Source organism: Balaenoptera ricei, chromosome 4, assembly GCF_028023285.1.
Source record: "Balaenoptera ricei isolate mBalRic1 chromosome 4, mBalRic1.hap2, whole genome shotgun sequence".
In the NCBI taxonomy this organism is placed as follows: domain Eukaryota; kingdom Metazoa; phylum Chordata; class Mammalia; order Artiodactyla; family Balaenopteridae; genus Balaenoptera; species Balaenoptera ricei.
The window spans coordinates 105,924,199-105,948,369 of NC_082642.1; the positions used below are offsets into that span (position 1 = coordinate 105,924,199).

At 34.9% G+C, this 24,171-nt stretch overlaps 1 protein-coding gene across 6 annotated transcripts in view; it reads right to left on the reverse strand.

The window, feature by feature from the left end:
* The window catches only part of DZIP3 (DAZ interacting zinc finger protein 3), a 116,805-nt gene that overhangs the window by 72,538 nt on the left and 20,096 nt on the right, over nucleotides 1-24,171 (reverse strand). For all 6 annotated transcript variants that reach the window (XR_009502945.1, XR_009502944.1, XM_059921190.1 and 3 more), the window contains exons 5-12: nucleotides 18,295-18,411; nucleotides 14,721-14,801; nucleotides 13,358-13,482; nucleotides 10,597-10,711; nucleotides 4,771-4,890; nucleotides 3,301-3,402; nucleotides 1,623-1,715; nucleotides 449-501 (exon numbers count right to left, since the gene is read on the reverse strand). Coding sequence is in view for 4 of the 6 variants with exons in the window: in XM_059921190.1 (XP_059777173.1) it covers nucleotides 449-501; nucleotides 1,623-1,715; nucleotides 3,301-3,402; nucleotides 4,771-4,890; nucleotides 10,597-10,711; nucleotides 13,358-13,482; nucleotides 14,721-14,801; nucleotides 18,295-18,411 (806 nt within the window). In the remaining 2 variants the exon portion in view is untranslated. The remainder of the gene's footprint in view (nucleotides 1-448; nucleotides 502-1,622; nucleotides 1,716-3,300; nucleotides 3,403-4,770; nucleotides 4,891-10,596; nucleotides 10,712-13,357; nucleotides 13,483-14,720; nucleotides 14,802-18,294; nucleotides 18,412-24,171) is intronic.

The following is a 24,171-nucleotide window of genomic DNA, read 5'->3' on the forward strand; positions in this document are numbered from 1 at the left end:
CAGTAGCAACAGTCTACACCTCTATGAATTCCCAGCTTATATATTCCTCTGCAATACAGCTTTCTCATCTAAGAAACAGGATGATTCTAATTGTCAGACAAGCCTGGAGGCTTGAATGAGTTTTGAAAGCTAGGAGAAAGTTTTTATATCATAACAATCTAATTTAAATAACTTTAAGAAAAATACGTTTGGTTTTCAGGAAAGGATTCTTTTCATACTTAAGGGAAAAGTATTCACATTTCTACTTTCCTGCTTTAGAATTTAAAAGTCTACAAAGTGGGGGGCAAAGGGGTAGACAAATGTCAATTAAATACAATTTTTTCACACAACTGATACTGTCTTTAAGTTTAATGGAGCTCCAGAAACTAACAGAAAACACAGAAGAAAGAAGCAACTGAAAAATACATACATGCTCAAAAAAAAGTAGAATATTTAATTTCAAGCTTACCTTGCTCCTAAATTTTCAATGGTTATATATTCATCCTTTCTCACAACTTCAAACTGCAAGTGATGAAAAAAAAAAAATAGCCCTAAAGTAGTTCAATTTTCAAGATTCTTTAATGTTACTTCTTAGACTTAATATTTGAAAGAAAACAATGAGAACGAAGCTATAGTGAATAAAAAACAAATAAAACAGAAGAAACAAGCTGTAAACAATCTTAATCAAATAACAGACTAAAGTTGGTCTTAAAAACTAGTTCTACTTTATATCACTATAGGATTTAAATGTCAAATCTAAAATACAAGAAGACCATACTAAACATTAAAAAATATATATATTCCTATTTATAATTTTGGTCTGTTTACTAATTAACTGAAAATTCAACAAGATATTTCATTAATTAAAAAAATAAAATGGAGGGGCTTCCCTGGTGGCGCAGTGGTTGAGAATCTGCCTGCCAATGCAGGGAACACGGGTTCGAGCCCTGGTCTGGGAAGATCCCACATGCCGCGGAGCAACTGGGCCCGTGAGCCACAACTACTGAGCCTGAGCGTCTGGAGCCTCTGCTCTGCAACAAGAGAGGCCGCGATAGTGACAGGCCCGCGCACCGCGATGAAGAGTGGCCCCCACTCGCCGCAACTGGAGAAAGCCCTCACACAGAAACGAAGACCCAACACAGCCAGAAATAAACATAATAAATAAATAAAAAAAATAAATAAATAAATAAATAAATAAATAAATAAAATGGATACCATTTAAGTGTATCTTATGTAACAGCTACTCTATGAGATGTTCTATAGATATTTTTATAGGAAGATGCTTAGAGACTAAAAAAGTGTTCAGAAGATCTAAAATTATTTTTAACCATAGGTGGAACAGAATTAGATTATCATCCTTTGTTCATGATAAAGACTTTCCTCATTGCTACAGCCATGGCCTGCTTTGTCTGTTTCTGTTTCTGTGTGTGTATGTGTGTGTGTCTTTATTTTTAAAATTTTCTTATTCTTAAGTACCACTTAAATACTACTTTGGAGAAATCAATGCAATAAAAAGGTTAGAGAGCTTAGTCCCATCAAAGAGAATATGGCTAGAATACTATTACTACAATTCCCAAATCCATTTGAAGTCAAAAACATCATTCCAGTGAAGGAAAGCAAAAAAATAAGAGAAAGATACTCACCAAAATTTTGACAATTCCAGGTACCTCACATTGCAGCATCCTTACCATGTCACCTGTACATCCTTCCTTCAAACATTTTTTCCCACTAAAACTCTAAAGTTATCAATAGAAAAAAAAACAATAAGTTATCAATAGAAAAAAATAATACAAACAATAAAAACAGAAAAAACCCGCTGATGTGCAAGACTGATTATATTTAAATAAAGTTAGAAGCAGATATTGCTAGACAGTAAAACAAAAGATGTGAATAAACATTTGAGAGTTACCTGTTCAAAGACAGTCCATTTCTTATACCAATGGATTTCCTATTTAAAATTTATGACTACACTTTTCTCTCTCATCATTTCTACTTCAAAATCTTCAAGTAGTTATATTACAAACTAAAATGTATTTGCCCGCCCCAATAAAAGCAACTTCAAGTAAAATATACTAATTAAGTAAGTGCAAAAAGGAATACTGAATTTCTATTAGATATACGAGGATTCCAGGGAAAATGAATTTGAGTCCTTTTTCTGATTCTGACCTTGTTATTTCCTCTGGTTAAGTTACTTAGTTTTCTTTTACATCTCTTTCTAAAGTTGAGCAAAATGGATTGCCCTAATAATCAAAGAAAGTGAAAAGTATTTACACACTGCTTAAAAAATGAATAATAATGCTTTATATAATGATTTTTACAATGTACAGTGCAAGTTTATCTGTTTTACCTGTTAACCCTCATAACAAACTTATAAAGTAGGTATTACTATCCTCACTATATGGCTTAGAAAAATGAGTTTCAGCCTAGTGCAAAGAAAACTAGTAAGTGGTTCAGTCTGGACTTGAACTCGGAGCTCTCAACTTCATATACAGTGCTCTTTCTGTTCCACCACAATTCCTTTATAAGTGTTTTCTGCTGTTTGCACAATGTAAACACTCTAGAACCAAACATTATAGACCCAACTTAGGGCCATTACCTCATTAAAGAGTAATTAATATAGAATTGGGCTTTTGGTTTCTACTTTAATTTTAGCGGCAAAGAATTCAATTTAGTTATATGACTTTAGGCAAATATAAATAATACCAATATATTTTGGGTTTTTTTGTTTTGTTTTTTGCTGTTTTGTTTGTTTGTTTGGCCATGCTGCATGGCTTGAGGGATCTTAGTTCCCTGACCAGGGATCTAATGCCGGCCCCGGCAGAGAAAGCGCCAAACCCTAACCACTGGACTGCCAGGGAACTCCCAATAATACAAGTATATTTTTGAAGACTATAAATTTATCACTGTTCTCTACCCTTAAAATAGAAACTATCCTTAAAATTATATAGTTGTCCTTTCTTTTTATTAAGTGATTCTATTTATGTCCTTTATGTGAATATACGTAACAATATTTCTATTCTTAAGAGTATAAACTTCTAAAGGGAAGAGAACAAATTAATAGAAATCAATAAGCAAAGCAACTAGCAGAGTATTTCCTACAAAGACCTGTTTAATAAATGGTGATGATAAACAAATAGTGAGGAGAAAAGCATCAGAGAGAATAGGAAAAAAAAAAATGAAGGGAGAAAAAAAGAGGGGGAAGGATGTGATCAGGAAGAAATGAAGAGGAAAGAGGGAAAATAGAGGAAAGAGGGAAAATAGAGGAAAGAGTAGAGGAGGATATGCTGTAGTAAAGTTTTTAAGGAAGAACAAATATAATACCTGATCATTTTCACCTGGATATTTTAAATTCTTGAACTTTTTCCAACAAATTTTATGGAAGTAAACACAACAGCTTTTACTGCACATTAACTGAAAAAATCCCTGGAAAAGAATAAAAGCTGCTGATTAGAAATAGTAATCCATGTAGATATAGAAAATACCACCTTAAGTCATTTTTTAAATTATTCTATAACTAGATGAGCTTTAGATGGCATTGAAAATTTATCAACAGATCACTGGTAATCAAAGAACTATACAAGTCATTTTTGTATCACTAAAGACAAAAAAAAGGCAATAATTTGAATAAGTTAATGTAATATTTTCCATATGCTGTATACAACAAAATATCAGAAACTTGGTGAGTGACCTTTGTAGATGAACATGCTGTCTGCCCCACTTCACCTCAACTTTTACAATTTTCTTTCAGCCCCAATTCCATACCATTATTCCCCAAAACTTCTTTGTCGCCAATCACCAGACCTTAGATTGCTATCTTGGTGAGAAATGGCTCCTGAGCTACTGCATTATCCCAAGGTATAGATTTCTTGTCTTTCCTAGTGTGCCTTCCCTGGGAACCACAGTCCTGCTTCCTTTAAATAGGTACACTGCTTAGATGACAAAAATCTAAATTTTGTGGCCAAGACTTCCTGCTGCTACATGCTATCCATTTGACTGGAACCCTGATGCCTCCCTGGGAAACCACAGGACCATATCACCATGTCACCGAAACCAGGACTGACCCTGACCTGCCCCGAGCACTGCACTTCACCAGGCCTACACTTCCCAATATCCATCTTACCCTAATGAATAGATCTTGGCTTTCTCCTCCTTCCCATCTACGCCATTTGCTCTATACATCATGCTTTTCAACTCAGATTTCCAATCTTGTAGAAGTAGTCAGATTTACACTGATGACAACATCTCAGCTTATCTTGTGATTTTCCAAAGTCTTATTCTGATAGATCCAGGGAGAACTAGACTTGAAGTACTTTGATTGTTGAATTTCTTCAAATCAAGGCTGGTTATGTGTGTGTGTGTCCCACCCAAGGCCCACAGAAGAAATAATGATCCTTACTTAGTAACATAATTCTTGAGGAGTGACAACCTTTCTCCTTAGTAAAATGCTAATATTCTCAACGTGTAACATTTCTAACTATGAAGAATATTTTAGATAATTTCCATTATATGATTACAAGAATATTTGTTATAACTTCAGAAACTTGTGAATATTACAAAAACCCTAGCAAAGCCAATTCATTCTTTTACTGACTCAAAGAATATAAATATTTCCTGATCACAATGAATCTAAGCTCTGAGACATTCAAACAGCTTCTCAACTGCATTATCACTGTAATTAAACTAAGTACTTTTTAAACAATATTTTGATGCATGATAATATAATAATTTTTATCTAAGTTTAACTTTACAATCACATTTTTAAAATACTCAGTTAATTGTTAATTATAGTACCTTATAATTGGTGTTCTTTAAAATGTCAGCTTCACAAGATCGCTCACAATCTAGATAACTGCAAATGGTCTGCTTCATTATATTACCCTCAGTTGTCTTGATGAAATTGTTAAGAAGGTCCTAAATTTTAAAAATAAAAATAAATCTCATGAATCAGTAATAAAAAGACTACAACACTTATCTTACCTTAAGTTATATTTCCATTTCATATCCTTTTTTGAAGGTGTTGTATATATTTTTTAAAAATAGTTATAGAACCTATTTCCCTCATTCAAAGTAAACAATACATAGAAAGGCCCTAAATAAGAAATACTACACTTCTTATTGAATACAAACATGGAGAAAGGAGAAAAGTCTATGTTCAAAGCTATATGTCTACTCTTCATTCTAACTCATAACACCTAGCATGTTCCTAACAAGAATTACTTGCTCTGATATAAATACAGAGAGACAAGAAATCATTGGAAACCCAAGAGAGTCCTTGATAGAACTGGCCCCCAAGACACCATGTTGGCAGTGGAACTACTGTAGTGGTGCAACAAGCTGCTCAGCCAGAAGGGGCAGAGGCAGGGTACAGAAGTATGTTTCCAGTGTTCAGAGTTACAACTTGGAATGCAATTTCCATATTTTAAAATGCTAGTTAAAGGTTTGTGAAACACACTATCAAGTCTAAGTTAAACAGGTCCTTAATACTGTCCCTTAGAGGGACATACCCATATATATTGAGGGTATAAGACATGATAAAATAAGCCTCTACAGACTATTTTACAAATCAAGTCAGCATTTGTAACATTTGTTTAATGGCATTCAGAATTTTATGAGGAATAAAAATGTTTTGATCAAGTTGACTAGAAAATTTTAAGTATCAAGAGAGAAATAAAGAAGCAGTGTTCAAGGACCTATCAGTATGAAAGTAGTATATCCTGTGAGGATAACCAATAGTCAAGTGGAGATGCTGAAAACAAAGGGATAGGACTCATAGTAGGTATATAATTACTGTGGTTTCACATATCTGACACTTAATAGTTCAATATTGATCTGTGAGTCTCCTAACAAAATCTGTTCCTTGTTCCTTACTCCTCATCTTCTGCCTCAGTCACTGATATTCACTCATTCAGTAAATATTTACTGAGTGTCTGTTATGGGCCAGGTTGTTATGAATGTTAAGGGATGTTAAGGATACAGCAGTGAACTTAGCAGGTTAATATTTAGTCCTCATGGGACTTACATCAATTTCATCTACCACAATCTATTTAGGTTCAAGCCAGTAGTCTTGAAGTCATCCATTGTATAGTTATTCCATCACCCTTTACATGCAATATATCAGCAAGTACTGTTGCGTCTTCTCCCAGAATATACTGCAAATTTTTCTAATTCTCTCTCCATTGCTACCACTCTATGTCTTACCTACATTACTGACTATAACAACTGCCTAACTGGTCCGCCTCTTCCTTGCCTACTGTGTTCAAAGCACTCTCTGCAAAAAAACAAAAGATCATTGTCAGTTCCTTGCTTAAAATTCTTCAATGGCTTCCCACTACCTAAAACAAAATCCAGAACCCTTACCAAGACTGACTGCAAGGTCCCGCAGAACCTGCAGAATCTGAACCCAGTACACCTAGCCATCTCTGGTCTATCTCTTCACATTCATCTCTAGTCTCACTCACTATAAAATTCATGATTTTATATTTTCAGTTCCTCAAATTTGCCCTTCAAGGCCTGAGGGCCTTTCCACATTCAATTCTGTTTACCTAGAATGCTCTTACCCAACTCTTTACAGAGCTAGTTCCATTCTCAACCTTCTGCTTCCAACTTAAATATCACCTCCCAGAGAGGCCTTTCCTAACCACTACACATAGATACCCATACACATTTATGCATATATACATATAGACAAATATGGATATATGCAGGTATACAAGTGTATGTCTGTGTGTTCTCCATTTTCTCTGTCCCAGTCCCTTGTTTTTCTTTAGAACACTAACTACAATTTGTAACTATTTTATTAATATTTTTTTACTTTCTGAACTCCTCCCTTACCATAAATACAGAAACTCTTCAAAGTCCTAAATTCTATAAGTCATATTTTACTATAATTTGATTATAACACCCCACTGTTTAAAAGTTTTGAGGGGTTTCACGTGACCCTCAAGATACAGGCTGAGCTCCTTACTTGGTTTATAAAGCCTTACATGATCTAGCTAATATTACCTTTAACATTTACCTCTAAAATTCATGAAAAAAGGACAGGATATTATTTTTTTTTGAAAAAAAGTAACATTCATAACAACAAGAAAACTCTTGGTAGATGATAGCTGAAATAATCATTGAAATCAAAAATTCAATAGAAGGATAGAAACAAGGGTAATGTTGAAAATAATAACAATATGAAGGGACACTCCCCTGCTAGGGTGCCAGCAACTCTAGGAGTACAATCTCCCCCCCAACAGGGTGAATTCATCTAAGGAGACACATGAGGATAGGAGCAACTGGGGCAGGGCAGGCCTCTGGTGGTACTCACCTGGAACTCCTCAGTGCCAGATAAAGGGGTACAGGCCAGCCCTCTAAGTTTTCTTAAAGAAAAACTAATACAATGTTTGGGAAGTAGGACTTTTGGTGGGCTGACAGGCATAGGGACCACTTATAACAGATTAAGAACATGCTGGCCTAGAGTCAGAGCACGATCATGGAAGCATTCTGCTCTATTGGACATTAAACCTTTAGTTATTGGATTTTAACTTAAGAAGTATGGAGAGAGAGGGCTGGAGGAGAGTCCAGGGCATCTGGAATGGTGGCTGGTTACCCAACTATTTTTGAAGCAGCCACTATTTTCTAAGCAATATGGAAATATTTTAACATTATAAGAACTAATATGATAGCACTAGTGTATACTGGCTGAATATTAGCTCTATGCAAAAAAGATGAAGAAAATCTCCTAGAAAGTAGAACAAAAAGACAAAAAATTAGGAACTTCCCTGGTGGTCCAGTGGTTAAGACTCCATGCTCCCAATGCAGGGGGCCCTGGTTCGATCCCTGGTCTGGGAACTAGATCCCATATGCCGCAACTAAAGATCCCACATGCCGCGGAAGACCAGGCACAGCCAAATAAATTAATAAATATTTAAAACAGAAAAGACAAAAAATAAAAATTAACAGAGAAATAAGAAAACCAGAAATTCAGTCCAGGATGTCAAGTATCTGAATAAAAGACATTTCAAAAAGAAAAGAGAAAATGAAGAAGAAATCATCAAATAAGTAAAAAAAGAAAATGTCCCAGAACCAAAAAACGTAAGTTCAGAACACTAGGAATATACAGAATATCCTAAAAATTCCCAGAAAAAAAAAATAGGTTATAACAAAAGATTGATAATCAGAACATCAAATTTCTCAAAAATACTACTGTTGGAAGTTAGAAGATAACAGAAACACAATTTTAAAAACTGAAGGAAAATGATTTTCAACCTACAATTTTATGCCCAGGCAAGATATAAATAAAGTGTACAAAGGATAAATTATTTTGAGACTTGAAAGATCTCAAAAAATTTATCTCCCAAGCAAGTACCCTTTTCCAGGAAGCTGCTGGATGAGTTGCACCACCAAAACAAGGGATTATACCTAGAAAGAGGAAAACTTGAGATCCAAGAAATAGAGGATCTACAAAGGAAAGGGGTGAGGGTATTCCCAGGAATAGAGTAAAGGGAAACCCTAAGGCCAATTTAATAAAAACTTACAACTATTAGTAGGATGGGGAAGTGAAGTGTGTTGTGTGAAGAAGATGTATAAGGAAGCTACTAAACCTTCCTCTTCCACAGTGGGAAGTCAAAAGATAATATCTAAGATGGAGAAATTTTTTAAATAGCAGTATAGCTTTTTAAAAATACAGGTAAATATCAAAGGAAAATGCCTAGAGGGTTGGAAGAAGTTACCCATAGTCAGTAACTACAATTAGAGATGATGAACCACAGACCGTTAATTTTTAAGCCTTTTAATATTACTTGACAAACTGCATACATGTATTACTTTGCATAAAATAAAAATAAGAAAGTTTGGATAAGAAATAAAAATATTTTAGAAGGAGAAGGAAAAAAAAGAAAAACAACCGGGCTTCCCTGGGGGAGCAGTGGTTGAGAATCTGCCTGCCAATGCAGGGGACATGGGTTCGAGCCCTGGTCTGGGAAGATCCCACATGCCGCGGAGCAACTAGGCCCGTGAGCCACAACTACTGAGCCTGCGCGTCTGGAGCCTGTGCTCCGCAACAAGAGAGGTTGCGATAGTGAGAGGCCCACGCACCGCCATGAGAGTGGCCCCCGCTCGCCACAACTAGAGAAAGCCCTCGCACAGAAACGAAGACCCAACACAGCCAAAAATAAATAAATAAATAATAAAAAAATAAAATAAAATAAAATAAAGAAAAACAACCAAGACCAGGTAGGGGCTGCTCCAGGTAAACACAGAAATTCAATATTTTTCAAAAATGTATAAAATTACTACTTTATTAGGTCAAAGTTAAAAGTCATATGATTATCCTGGCCAACACCAAAGACTGCCTGCTTAGTCTATTGATTACTGAGAGAGGTACATTAAAATATTCCACTGTGACTGGGAAGTCTTCTATTTCTCCTTTTAGTTCTACCAGTTTTTGTCCCAGGTATTTTGAGGCTATATTATTAGGTATATACAAACTTTGAGTTGTTACAGCTTCCTAGAAAACTGAATTTTTTATTTTTATAAAACATCCCTCTTTATTTTGAGGAATGCACTTGGCCTTAAAGTCAGCTAAAATATAAGGATCCAGAAAGGTTTAAAGTAAAAGTTTGGAAGAAGACATGTCATTCAAACGCTAACCAAAAGAAGCCGAGTGTAGCTATTTTCATATTAAACAAATAAAAAGTGACCAACATGGCTTACCAGATGAGTAAAAATTACCCAAAAGGTAAAAAATATCCAGAGGGTGTGGGGAAATGGAAACTCTCAAAGGCTGTCTTAAGAATATAAACTGGTTACACACTTTCTGGGAGGAAATGTGGAAACATACATGAATAACTGTACAAGTGTATAAACACTTCACAATTCCACCTTTAGAAATTTATACTAAGGGAATGATGTGAGAAATACAAAAAGATCACTTTCCATAATAGTGAAAAACTAGAATGTTTAGGATAAACTAAATCTTCAATAGCAGGGAATTGGTTAAGCAAATTAAAAGCACAGTTTAAGATGGACTATGAAAAAATTATACTATATAATAATCTACTTGCTGGGAAATTCACAATAATATATATTTTCATACTATAAATCAATGTATATAACATCACACCAATTTACTAAAAATAAAAGGTAAAGAGTGTTTATACATGTGTGTATGGAAAGATATAAATGAAAATACTAACAATGGTTTCTCCATTTGAAGAAATATATGGATGAATTTTACTTTTATCTTTGGCATTTTTACATTTTTCAAGTTTTTTGATGTAAGCATTTAGTACTTTTAAAATTTAAATCAACAGCAAAATAATGGTAAATATAGTTAGAAAAAAGAAGTTAACTATTACATTTAGCTGTAGCCATGTGAAATACTGAACTAGTACAGCTTTTAATCTTGTTATTTGGAAATGCTAACACATCCACCTCATTTCTCTCTGCTTGTTGAATCATACTAACATTCTGCACTAGATAATGGAATCAAGGTTGTTTCTCATACAAAAAGCTAATGCCCAACAAAAGAATGTGTTTGCTATAGAATGACATAGTTAACATAAACTGCAGTTTATCAAAGATGATTCTGATTAGCCACAGATGAAATGTTATTCTTAAATAATTTCTTACTTTAAAAGTTGTAGGTAAATCTTCATCTTCCATAGGATCTATGTCAAACCAGTGATCATCTGTATCTCCTGTTTCTTGTAAGCTTTTATGAAATTCTAGCAGTCCTGCATTATATCTGCACGGCATTTTAAAATAGAGTTAGTTTGAACAGGACTCTGTAAGTAGACAGTTTACCAATTAGACAACAAGAGACCTTTTTTTTTTTTTTTTTTTTGTGGTAAGTAGGATGGTGATAACCTCTGGCATGCTATAGAAATACAAACACTAGGACTCTCACCTGTGGTAGATTGGGATGAAATACAGGTGGAAGGGGAGACAATAGATTATGTAGTAGCTCAAGCCTGAACATTATGGGGGCCATGGTAATTAAAGGGACTGTAGAGTTGGTTGGCTTTTTTTTTACTGTCTTGGAAGCCTTGAAGAAAGAAAATGGCACAGGTCAGCCAACTATTGACTCCCGGACACAATGAAAGACAGAGGCCTCTGAGGGCACCATTTAAAGAGACCCTCATCTCCTACAGACATAAAGATAACCTGTGCTGAAAATCAGGCCCAGATTTAATCACAAAGTGGAACAAACTGCAAAAGAAACCAAATACACAGCCTCAACAGGACTACTACTATCAACTAAGGATACTCCATGAAAGTTAAAAGGCCGCTTTGGTAACGTTTCAAAAACCTTGACGAACTCTAAACATAAAGGCAGACCATGCTGAAAATGAGGCCCAGTATTTAATCACAAGAGTAGAACAACAGCAAAAACCAAAAGCATAGCCTCAACAGAACTATTGTACTATCAGGACTCTGGTAGGGAACAAGTAGATCATGCAAAAATATGATCTGAGGTACATGTCTCAAAAGATGATACACTTCCTTCTCAAAATCCTCTCATATCTGCTCATTGCCTACAGACAAAAAAATCTAGGATCAAGTATAAGCAAAGCCCAAGTGGGAAAACAGAGGAAGAAAAAGCTTATTCACCATAAGCATTGTAGAACTTGGCTACTACGTACTAGCAGGAACATGTCTGGGAGTGGATCTTAAGAGTGCTGAACCAATGGTCAAATATATAGCTTGATAGGGAAATATATATTGATTTGGGGCAACTCTTCCATAATTCAGCATTTACTTTCCTAGCAAGGACACCCAAAGCCAGTCCTAACATGCTGCTGAGAAGGCTACTTGAAGCTTGGAAACCACAATGGCCTCTAGTAATTGAGGTGGAAATGTTGAAAATTTCTTGGCAGAGTATTAAAGAAAGCTCAGGGAGGTAAAGATGTTAGAATGGACTTACTGCATAAGACAATAGAATCCATCACTAGACAATGTTCCCTAGGAAGGCCCAGAAGACATTCCATCCATTAATGTAATAAGAAATACAGAGTGAGAAGGACATCAGTGTCTTTGAGCAGCTCAGTGGTGGCTGTTCTCTATAGGCCAGGGATGAAAGTAAATGATGCTGCCCGACAACTGGGCTTTCTAGTGTCAATGATTTGGGAAATTGATTTCTTTCCAATGCCCATCAATAAGGAAAATAAACAGTAGTTCACATATCTGAGGAAAGGACAGCAGTACAGATTCTCTGTCTTGTCTTAGAGCTATGTTAATTCTCTCCACAATATAGACTAAGGGGATTCTGATCATCCTGACATTCTGCAAAACATCACACTGGCCAAATACATTGATGACATCATGCTAACCAACAGGAAGTGGGACATCTTCTGGACACTAAAAACCAGGCATGCCAGAGGATAGAAGATCAACCTTACAAAGAATTAAGGAACTACCATATAAGTGATGCTTTTAGGGATTCAATGGTTGGGCCCAGCAGTAATCCTTCATAAGGATTTGCATAAGTAAATTTTGCCTAATTCACCCTTCAGATTCCAGCCAAACATTATTTCCTCAAGGAGACTTCTGATTCCCAGAAAGACATTGGGGTTCCAATAAAGACTAATTTTTCATTATATTTTCCTTCATAGCACTTTATCACATTTCATAATTGATTATTTATATAACTGATTATTTGATTAAGGTCTATAACGTTCACTATACTGTCAGTTACGTGAGGACAGGAACTATCTATTTTGTAAACCATTTTATCCCCAACACCTAAAGCAGTCTCTAAAATATGATAAATGTTTAGCAAATAAAATGAACGAATGATGCTACAAATGGCTAAGGATCTACATATGGGAAGTGAACAGATGGTCCATAAACATTCTCCTGTACAATTTCACTAAGTGTGTAACACCCAATACTCCCAGACTCAGAATTTGGACCCTTTCAATGAGTTATAAGCTCATTTATAACTTAAATACCTATTCCAAGTGGTGATAACATTAATAACTACAACCATTAATTATCTATTAAGAATACCATTTTTGTGTCCTGGGCACTGTTAATCACTTTATGAGGTGGGCACTAGTATCAGTTCCAAAGATAAGGCTTAGCGACATTAAATTTCCTAGAGTCATATATTAGATAAGTGGTAGAAAATGTATTTGAACCCGGGCCTATCAGACTCCAAAGCCTATGTTCCTAATGCCTATGCTATACGACCTTTTATTGCCATGGCCTGTTAAGTTTGATACTTAATATTCTCAAGTACATGAAAGAAATTATCTATAGAATCAGTGATGGAGAAAAGAATCAGTAGAGCACAAATGTCATGATCCCTGGTATATTGTACAAACTTTATTCCCATTACATAATGCTAAAAGTTGATAGGCAACATCTACCCATTAATTAAAATCCTTACCTCTTCTGAGCACATCGAAGTAAACCACGTCCAAAATAAACTAAAGACATAAAATTTTCACAAATTTCATTTTCTTGGATCACCATCTTCATCACCAGAAATTTATTCTCAGCTTCTATACAATCCTGTAGCAACATAAAGCTAGGTTTGGCTGATGTAAAAGTCAGTTTTTTCCTTTTACAATAAACAGTTATTTCCCAAACTGGAGAAGTTAGGGCAGCTTTAATATTGATCCAGTCATTTATTCATATCTCTAATACATCTCTGTATATAATCCCATAAATAATGTACTCAGTGCTTTAGTTATTTACAAAAGAACTAAAGATCTTTAACCAGTGTTTCAAAGTGAATATTAAAACAACAACAATCTTTATATCTAAAACTGACAAATATTACTAGCCAAAATAAGGGCTCTTCTGATGACTATGGGAACATAGTTCTTTATAATTCTTCCTAATTTTTCATTCTAATTGGAGCACAAATCTTCCTAGTTTTTCAAATAGGAAATAAGTGACTTTTTGACCACACATATAGTCTCTTTTGAGGAATGACCACCTTGATCATAAGCAATATAGGTTTAGAAGTAAACTACAGAATCAGTTCTAATAAATGTTTTAGTTATCATTATTAAAACAGGCACAGTAGCCCCGGTCTCCCTGGGAAAAAAAATGCTGCATGGCCTCATTTTAAAATATTCTCTAGCACATCACACTAAATAATTAGCATTATGTGAAATTATTTAAAGTGGAAATGTTTTCAGTTTGGTGCTTATAAATTCTACTTCACCTAATTAACAAGTCAGATTTATTTATTTATGAAACCAAGTAGAGAGTACAAATTTAGGAATACAAAAAGTAAAAGAGATATCAAGGCTGCAATTGAGAAACCATTAAAAATAAGAAAAAGAGTATTTAAATTTGTAAGGACCCTTAGAAATCACCTACTTACCTCCTCGATTTTTACTTTTGCACTTCACTTTATTTGATAAAGAATTTGAGGTAAAACTCATATTTTACAAAGAGGGTAAGATAAAGACCAGAGAGATTAAACTACACTAAAAAATGGATTAAAATTTATTATATAAGTGAAAGAAGCTAAACAATTTTCTGTTTTATATAAGTGATAAGTATTTCAAAGATAAATAAAATAAAGTTATAAGCTAACATTAAGTTTCCCCTAGCAATATTTTTAGTTTCACAATATAGTCTCTAGCATAATTACTCTACATTTTCAATATATGACAGAAAAGTCACAGAGTGGTTTCAATTTTTAGAGAATGTCAAAAATCAACACTTTAATTTGTTAAAATGAAGTCAGTGTATGTGAAGAGATTTATAATGTGCAAATAACACATGCTACATACCTCTTTCTTTCCTCTTTCAGTGACTGCTACTCCATATAAAAAGAGTAATGTCAAATAATAACCAATATTAATCTGATGTGCCTAAAAAGATAAAATATACTTTAGTTGATTATTTAGACTATGCTACTTTTTAGTGTAGAAAGCTTAATTAAATATCCTAGGCCTATTTAATAACTATTAAAAATAGTTAAAATTATCATTATATTGTCAATCATCTAATAATCACTACAGAGAATTCATTCTAGATGTATTTAATAGTTTGACCCAGAAGACAGTCAATAATCTCAAAATAAAACATTAGAGTTTGATCAAAGAAAATGAAAGCAAATGCCATCAAGATTTGTTATACTAAAACTTTCCAAAAAATTCTTTCTCTCATGATATTTTTGTATAGGAACACTTTAGATAATAACAAATACTACCATCCAGCTTAAAAAATACAATGATCTCTTAAATCAAAGTCTTTTATTGTCCACGTGTGGGTTTTGTTTTAACAGTATGAACATAAAGCTTATCACTTATTTAATGAAAAATTAAAACACAAATATTTCCTTCATTTGAAAATGGTCTATGCCAAATTAGAGATGGAGAATAGATTAGGGGTTAGGGAGAGTGAGGAGGGTAAAGGGTGCATGTGACTATAAAAGGGTAGCATAAGAGATTTTCATGGTGATGAAATAGTTCTTTTATCCTGATTCCAGTAGTGGTTACAAACATATACACTTGCGATAAAATGGGACAGAACTATACACACCTGTGCATAAAAAACTTATCACAGCTGGCCTGAGAATGCTATCCTTAGAAAGGTCTGCTTGTAAGGCTGACCTTGGCTGGTATCTATAAATCTGGATTTCAAGAGTGTTCCCACTGTTCTCTGACAGGGGTGTCTCACTGTTCCTAGAATGTTTGTGCCAACTATGTGATTTATGCTGAACACCAGGAAGTTTCTCCTGGGAATCTGGAATTTTGATACATGTTAGGCAGAGGCTGTCTACACGACCAACCACCAATAAAAATCTTGAGCACTGATTCTCTAATGGACTTCCCTGGGCAGAAATATCACACACACACACACACACACACACACACACACACACACACACACACTGCTGCATTTTTGTTGCGAAGGAGGGAAAGAAGGAATGTACTCTGTGTAACTCCTCATGGAAGGGAGAAAACATAAGGAAGCCTGAAGATGGATTCCTCTAGACTCTGCCTATGTTATGTTTTGACCATTATAGTCTGGGTGTGTATCTTTACTATATAATTGTAATAAATCTCAGCATGAGTACAACTATTTACTGAGTCTCATCAGTCCTTCTGAACATGGGGGTTGGAGGCCCCTGACACAATACCCACTATACCAATGTCAACTTCCCGGTTTTGATAATATATTGTTATGTAGATGTAACTATTGAGGGAAACTGCCTGAAGGGTACACCAGGACCTCTCTGTACTTCTGTATTGTACAAAGTTGTATTTTTGCAACTTCTCTGCGTCTAAAATTATCTCAAAATAAAAAATTAAATGTCTATGGAGAAAAATATTGTTCATTCTTTTCATAAGCTCTATACTGACAAAAAGTATAATGGCCAACAGTATATATTTATAACTGGCTGGGGTTAGGAGTTTAGCTTCAAACTAACTTCAGTGAAAATACACATGTATGTTTGTTATCAATGGGCCAAGTGAGTTTATAAACACAAACTCCCCTGTAACATCCGATTGGTTTCCACCTTAAACTTCCTATCTCTGCAGAGGCTCTGAAGCCAACACTACATGGGTTTGTATCTTGACTCCACTACTTACTACTTGATGAATTAAGCAAATTATTTAACCTCCGTGCCCTAGTTTCTAATCTGTAAAATGGGAATAATGAGATGGGTTGCTTGTGAAGACTAAATAAGCTAATCCTTACAAAGTGCTTAGAACAGTGTCTGCTTTATAGCAAACACTAATAGGTGAGAACTATTATTTTGTAACTTTTAAAAAACTAGCTTCATTAATACTACAACAAAGTCCTTGGCTCATACAATTCTAAACAAAAAAGAGCATTTGAGAACAAGATAAGATGCAAAATTGTGGTAATGCTTTCATTAGATGTAGAATGTAAAGAATTTAAAGATGCAAATGGTACATTTCTAACCTAAAGGCCCTGCCCTTTCCTTCCTACCTTCCCCCCATTAACAGAGAGTATCCCAGGTACTGGAACTAAATGGATGTTACTGGCAGCTGTCCCCCACCCCCACCCTACTGCCACTTCCTAAAAGGTTGCCTCGCCTCTCCTCGGTGGCCTTGAGGAACAGAGAGACACATTTGGATATAGCAGTAGGCTGCTCTGATTGTGACAATTCTGATTCTGCTCACAAGTGCCACCAACAGAGGAAACTTTTCCATTCTTAGTGTAAGACTCATCTTTGAAGTAATGCCTAAGTAGAGAAGGCTAAGCAATCAGCATCTGTTAATGCTGAGTCTATAGTGATTTATTTCACTGCTTAGCAACCTGGTCACTGGGAGAAATAGCAGGTCTGCAGCATCCCAGAAGTTCTTGGGATTCCATGTTGATGCAAACTACTTTTCTTTGTTCCCTCTTTTGACTCCATCTAGAATTCCTTTACGGTGGTATATATACGTCTTAGAACCTGTCCTGAGAATCCTAAAAAAGGATGATTTTTCCATCTCTTTGTATACTATTATAATATGGGATGTGGTGTCTTAGGCTACTTTGTTTGATGCCTGGGTAGTCCATTCTTGAAGACAACTCTAATCCATCTTCTACATGTGTGCAAAACTTAGTTTATTTTACTGATCCAAATTATTCAAAAGACTGATTTTTCCTTTTACGTCCTTACTATTGGTTCTTATTTTTGATGCAATGTTTACTTTTCCTCAGATTTTTCTCTATTTCTGAAGTATCATTTGACCTTGAACATATAAGTATGTCTTGTCAATTTTATCTGACATGATTACTCAATAATAGATGACAGAAGTTCCAATTTTTACAAATACGGAAATATCAGTAGAATTACATATAGAATGGATAAACAACAAGGTCCTACTGTATAGCACAAAGAACCATATTCAATATCCTGAGATAAACCATAATGGAAAAGAATATAAAAAAGAATGTATATATACATATAACTGAATCACTTTGCTGTATAGCAGAAATTAACACAAAATTGTAAATCAACTATACTTCAAATTAAAAAACAGAAATATTAGTAAAAAGAGGAGCTGATTATCAATTAGGGGGAAAGGAAGGAGTAGTTTTTAAAGTTCATGACTCTCCATTTCTAATTGGGAAAGCCCATTTTTACTAGTTCAAGTTTCTCTATTTAAGATGAACAGTTATGGTAGGAAAGGAAACTAGAATCGGCTCATTAAAGAGAAGCAGTCATGAGAAAGTACAAGACATGTGAAAGAAATCAATCTATGTGTACCTTTCTCTAGAGGTAAATGAGGAAAATACAAATTGGCCTACACCTTAAAATAAGCATACACGGACTGTTCTCTCATTGAAAAAATGTTGTCCAAGTCCATTATTTCAAACTTTCAAAAAGAAAACACTTACAGTATAATTAGTAGCTTGAATGTTCCTAAGTGCTGCTTCCAGTTGTGTTATTAAGAAACGTAAAGTCAAAGCAGGAACAATTTCCTCCCCATTTTGGCTGTTGGCTGCAACTTCTCTCTGTGGAAAATAATTTGGTTGAAAATTTCCTTAAGTTAGAGCAAATATCAACATTGATTTTTATTATACAAATAATACATGCTCATTGTAGAAAATTTGGAGAATAAAGATGATTTTTTTAAAAATCCACATGACCTAGATAAAATTGTTCTCATATTTGTTTGTTTTTAAGTAGTTCGACAAATCATCTTTGTAACTACTTCCTCAAGATACTAAAAAGCATTCCTATGCCTGTTGAAGGGTTGGCAATGTCCACTCCTACTTCAGAGGAAAGTCATAATCCCACTTCATTCTCATACCTTCTATTCTCTAACATAGCTAAAAATCTTCATTCCAGCCCTGAATCTCTGGTAAATAGGAATGCTGGCTTTAAAAATACCAACACCAAGGCAAACCATCTTATGCTGTCATCTAATTGGAACCAAGCTAATATATGATTTATTATGTACCATAGTTTATTTACATAGATGCAATGAAAGGAATTAACTATGTCTTATCTTTGTGTCCATTCCCCAATGCCTTGTACCCACAAATGCTTGGCTTAAATTACATTATTTGTTTAATGATGTATTATCTATGTGGGAAATTTAATCTACACTTTAACTTGGTTTCCAGTATACAGTACTTCCCTGTTTTTCTCCTAGCCTAACTAGATACTTTACTTCAGTCTCCATAACACTCTATTTAATGAACCTCTTCTCTATCAACACACATTCCCTAGATAAAGTAATCCACTGTCATCTTTTTAAATAGCGTCTACACACTGACAGTTTTCCAAATTTATTATTTCGAGCTCAGAACTATCACCTGAATTCCAGACTCATGTATCCAACCATATACTCAACAATATCTCTTGAATTTGAATAGATATATAAAACATAACACTGAAGTTCCACCATTGCCAAACAGTTTAGGTAGTTTCAGAGCAATATTCTCAACGAGAACTAAAAAAGCTGGATAAAATACAAAAAAAAACTTTTTTTGTTTGGAAAGCTACCAAGGCACTGAAAATCTCTGGGACCAACATGCAATAGAGGAGGAAGGCCCAGAGACAGCAGACTGACTTTTGGAGCCACTTTTCTCCTTAAGGCAATTGCTGTATTCAGTTATGGCTGAGAGGCTGAAATGCTAGGCAGAGCTTTCCACAAAGCTGCAGAGCTAGAGGGAAAATTGGAGTGTATGACCTATCAAGGAAGAGGGGCCCTGGTAAACACCTTATTCTTTTGGTTGGGACCCTGAAGAAATTTACCCTTAGAGTCAAAGTGTCTGTTTTGGTTCCAGTTGGAAGCAGACCCTAACACAAGGATTTGAATGCAAGTAGTTTATTTGAGAGGTGCAGATAACAATGGTACTGGAGTGGAGAAGGGCATCAGGGAAGAGAAAGCAGACTTTAAATTAACAGGTGTGTTATTAAGCTAGTTACCCACAGTGGATGACTAAGGTTAATACAACAGAAAAACATTGAAAAATTCAAGCCTCAGTATTATCCAACTTAAGCGGAGAGAGAACTGGGATATTTATATAATAACTCCCAAGGTTTATTGACTGAGTGCTTTCTGAGGTAAGGGGGGAGTATTAATTCCTTGGGGTCTCTAAACTGCCATGAGAATTACAGCCTTCTGCAGTTCCAGAAAAAAAAAAAAAAAGAAAGGCCTGAAGCATAGAGATGTAGATACTGAAAATTGGAAACTGTCCAGAGTATACTGAAATGATAGAGTTCAAGGGGCCAAGGGGTATCGGCAGGGCACTGACAGTATCTGCAACAAAGGGTAAACCACAAATAGACTCTTCTTCACAGAACAGAAGTAAAGCTTAGAATCATCTCAGTCCCTAGTTGAATTAAGTGATCTGCAAGAAAAGCACAAATAAGCAAAAGATTCTGTCCTGTTTTTCTAGTTCTTCTCAAAAGAAGGTTGCTCTAAACCAACCCAGGCAGCCACTGCAAGTAGCAGAATTCTGTATTATCCTTTAGATGACTATGGAATTTAAAAATAATTTTATTGAGTTATAATTAACATATAATATTATATTTCAAGGTGTACAACATAGTGATTTGACATTTTTCTTATGACATCATCATGAAATGATCACTGCAATAAGACCAATTAACATCCATCATTATACGAACTTGTTATAATATTACTGATATGTTCCCTAGGTATATATTATATCCCCTTGACTTATTTATCTTATAGCTGTAGGTTTGCACCTCTTAATCCCCTTCAGACAAAATAGATAACTATGGAATTTGTACTGATGTTTTTACGTTCATCCATGATTTTGGTTCTTTTTGCCTTCTTTTTTTTTGAACATTCTTACCAGGCATTTATCAACTTTATTGGTCTTTTCAAAAAATCAAGTTTTGGTTTAACTGACCTTTTCTAGTTTGTTTTATTCTATTTCATTAGTTTTAGCTATCTTTATTCTTTTCTCGACTCTGTTTTTAATTTGCTGTTCTTTCCTTAGCCTCTTGAATTTTATGTTTAGATGACTGATATTCAACCTTGCTACTTTTTCGATTATATGCATTTCAAGCTATAAATAATCCTTGCAGCACAGCCTTTATCTAATAACACAAATTCTGATATATGTTTTTCATTCAGTTCCAAAATTTATCTAATGTCCAGTGTGCTTTCTTCTTTGATCGCTGGTTTAACTAGATTAGATGTATATATCTTAACTTAGGAACAATGGTTTTCTAGTTTATCTATCTGTAACTAATTTCTAAATTAATTGTACAGTTGTTAGAGAACATGCTCTGCATGTTTTGATGTTTTGAAATTTGATGAGATTTGCTTTGTGAACTAGTATACGGTCAATTTTTGTAAATGTTATATGCATTTAAAAAGAATATACATTTTGTCACTGTTACATATATATAAGTCAATTACATCAAGTTTGCTACAGCTCTACTAATTTTGTGTTCATGTTCTATTACTTATTAAGAGAGCTATGTTAAAATCTTCCACTGGGATTGCTGATTGGTCCACTTCCCCTTTAGTATTACCAACTTTTGTTATTACACATAACATTTCTGAATGTATTTGGGTCTACTACTGGAATTTCTCTTGTATTTTAATTTATTTATTTAATTTATTTATTTTTGGCTGTGTTGGGTCTTCGTTGCTGTGCGTGGGCTTTCTCTAGTTGTGGTGAGCGGGGGCTACTCTTCGTTGCGGTTCATGGGCTTCTAATTGCGGTGGCTTCTCTTGTTGAGGAGCATGGGCTCTAGGCATGCAGGCTTCAGTAGTTGCAGCACGCGGGCTCAGTAGTCATGGCTCATGGGCTCTAGAGCACAGGCTCAGTAGTTGTGGCGCACGGGCTTAGTTGCTCCGCAGCATGTGGGATCTTCCTGGACCAGGGCTCAAACCCATGTCCCCTGCATTGGCAGGCTGATTCTTAACCACTGCTCCACCAGGGAAGTCCCCATAGTAAGTTTTAATATCAAAGTGGGCAAATTCCCAGCCCTTCTCTCCCACACTTCTCTTTTGTAATTTTCCTGGCTATTCTTCCCTTAATCTCCCTTTAGAACTAGCTTTTAATAACAAAAACAAAAACAAACGAACAAAAAAAAAACAACAAAAAAAAAACTTTTGTTATTTTTATTGGAATTATATAATATTTGTAAATTTTAATTTCAGGAAAATTGACTTCTCTATCACGTTGTGTCTTCCTACATGTATTGCTTCCCATTCAGGTCTTCGTATCTTACCTTTAATAGAGTTTTAGAAATTTTTATTTATTGTTTTAATATGAAGTATTGATTTCTAAACTTAATGTAAAAAAATCAGTGTGTGGGGGTACTTGCTAAAATGCAGATTCCCAGACCTTCCCCCAGAGATTTTGATTCTTTAGGACTAGTATGGGGGTCAGATAGGCTCACGTAAGTGGCTTAGGAAAAACTTTGAGAAACACTAGTTTATATCTTGTATACTTCTTAAGTGTCTTCCTGGGTATTTTATCTTTTCTGTTACTATTAAAAATATTTTTCTTTCATTTTTACCTTCTAACTGGTATTGTTTATATATATAAAGCCTACTGATTTCTATTTCTTCTTGTGGTTTCTGGGTGATTTCCAAAAGATAAGAGGGGAATAGTGGCATTATTCCATCAATTTCAAACCAGAATTCATACTTGTGGTAAATTACCTCACTTAAGATTATAGCTGTATATAAAGTCTTCGGATATTTTTAGAGTTTTTAAAATTTTTAATCATAATAGTATTAATTTGTTTCATGGTAATAATTAATGATATATTCTTTCACAGAAAAGGTAAATGTGGCCTTTTCAGGACACCTATGGCGTTCTGTCTCCGCCCCCCAATTAATTGTCACAAAGAAGAGAAGATCATTTTCTTTAACTTTGGGAAATTCCATTAATTTATAAACTGATACCCAACTTGTGCTGAAAGCTTCACAACTTATTATCTAGAAAAACTATTTCTAAGATGCAAATTGACAATATATTCTCTAAAATGTTTATCTCATTAAAAAATCCAAGTCTTATTATTTTTCTTTATACTTTACATTTTTGAAAAATCTGTCAGTATTTTACAAATTAGGAAAACTGAAAGCAGTTTCCTCTCCCAGAGTGGCATGTTGTGTGTTATTAGAATTAGAATAAACACTAGACCTTATAGTCAACAGCTTATAAGCTACTAACCCACATTCCTACCATTATCCTTGAAAGGCTAGCATCAGCTTTATTTAATTAATAAAAGTCTAGAGTCAAAGCTGAAACCAAAGCCCTTCACAGCTTTATTTAATTAATAAAAGTCTAGCGTCAAAGCTGAAACCAAAGCCCTTGACATGGAGATGTCAAGACCTTAGTGGCACTGTTATAGTAAAGAAAAGGAAAGAAAGAAAGGAAAGAAAGGAAGAAAGGAAGGAAGGAAGGAAGGAAGGGAAGGAGGGAGGGAAAAAGGAAAGAAAGAAAGAAAGAAAAGAAAAGGAAGGAAAAGAAAAGAAAACGGAAAAGAAAAGAAAAGAGTCATTGTAAAATAATAGGAAATATATATATAATAAGAAATACATATATTGATCTGTCCCCAGTTCCTGCCAATATTTGGTCTTTGACTCTGGTTCCAGACACAGAGCTCCTAAAACCCTTGGAATTTCCTGGATGACAGGAGTGTCTTTTGTTCTAATGAGGTGACTCTTAGTGGGCTTCTGGATGGAGGCTTGCTCACCAGAAAGACCAAGCCATGATTAGAAGCTTGGAAATTTCAGCACCATACCCCAAAGAGGGAAGAGAGGCTGGAAACTGAATTAATAATTAATCATGCCTACATGATGAAATCTCCATAAAAATTCTAAGAGTATGGGCTTTGGAAAACTTCCAGTTTGCACATGCACATGCCAGGAGAGTGATGTACCCCAACTCCAAAAGAAGAGAAGCTCCTGCACTTGAGACCCTTCCTTGCCCTATGTATATCTTCCTGTGATTGTTCAGCTGTATCCTTTATCAATCATATCATTTATCATGTAATAAACTGGTCAACGTGTTTCCCTGAGTTCTGTGAGCTGTTCTGGCAAATTATTGCACTCATGAGGGGTCATGGGAACCCCAATGTATAGCCAATAAGTCAGAAGTACTGGGGCAACCTAGGACTGGTGATTGGCATCTGAAGTGGGAGCAGTCTTGGACTGGGCCCTTAACATGTGGAATTAGATGCTAACTCCACGTAGACAGTGTCAGAATTGAATTGATTTGTAGGACACCCAGCTAACGTTGGAGAATTGACTGCTGTGGGACTAAACC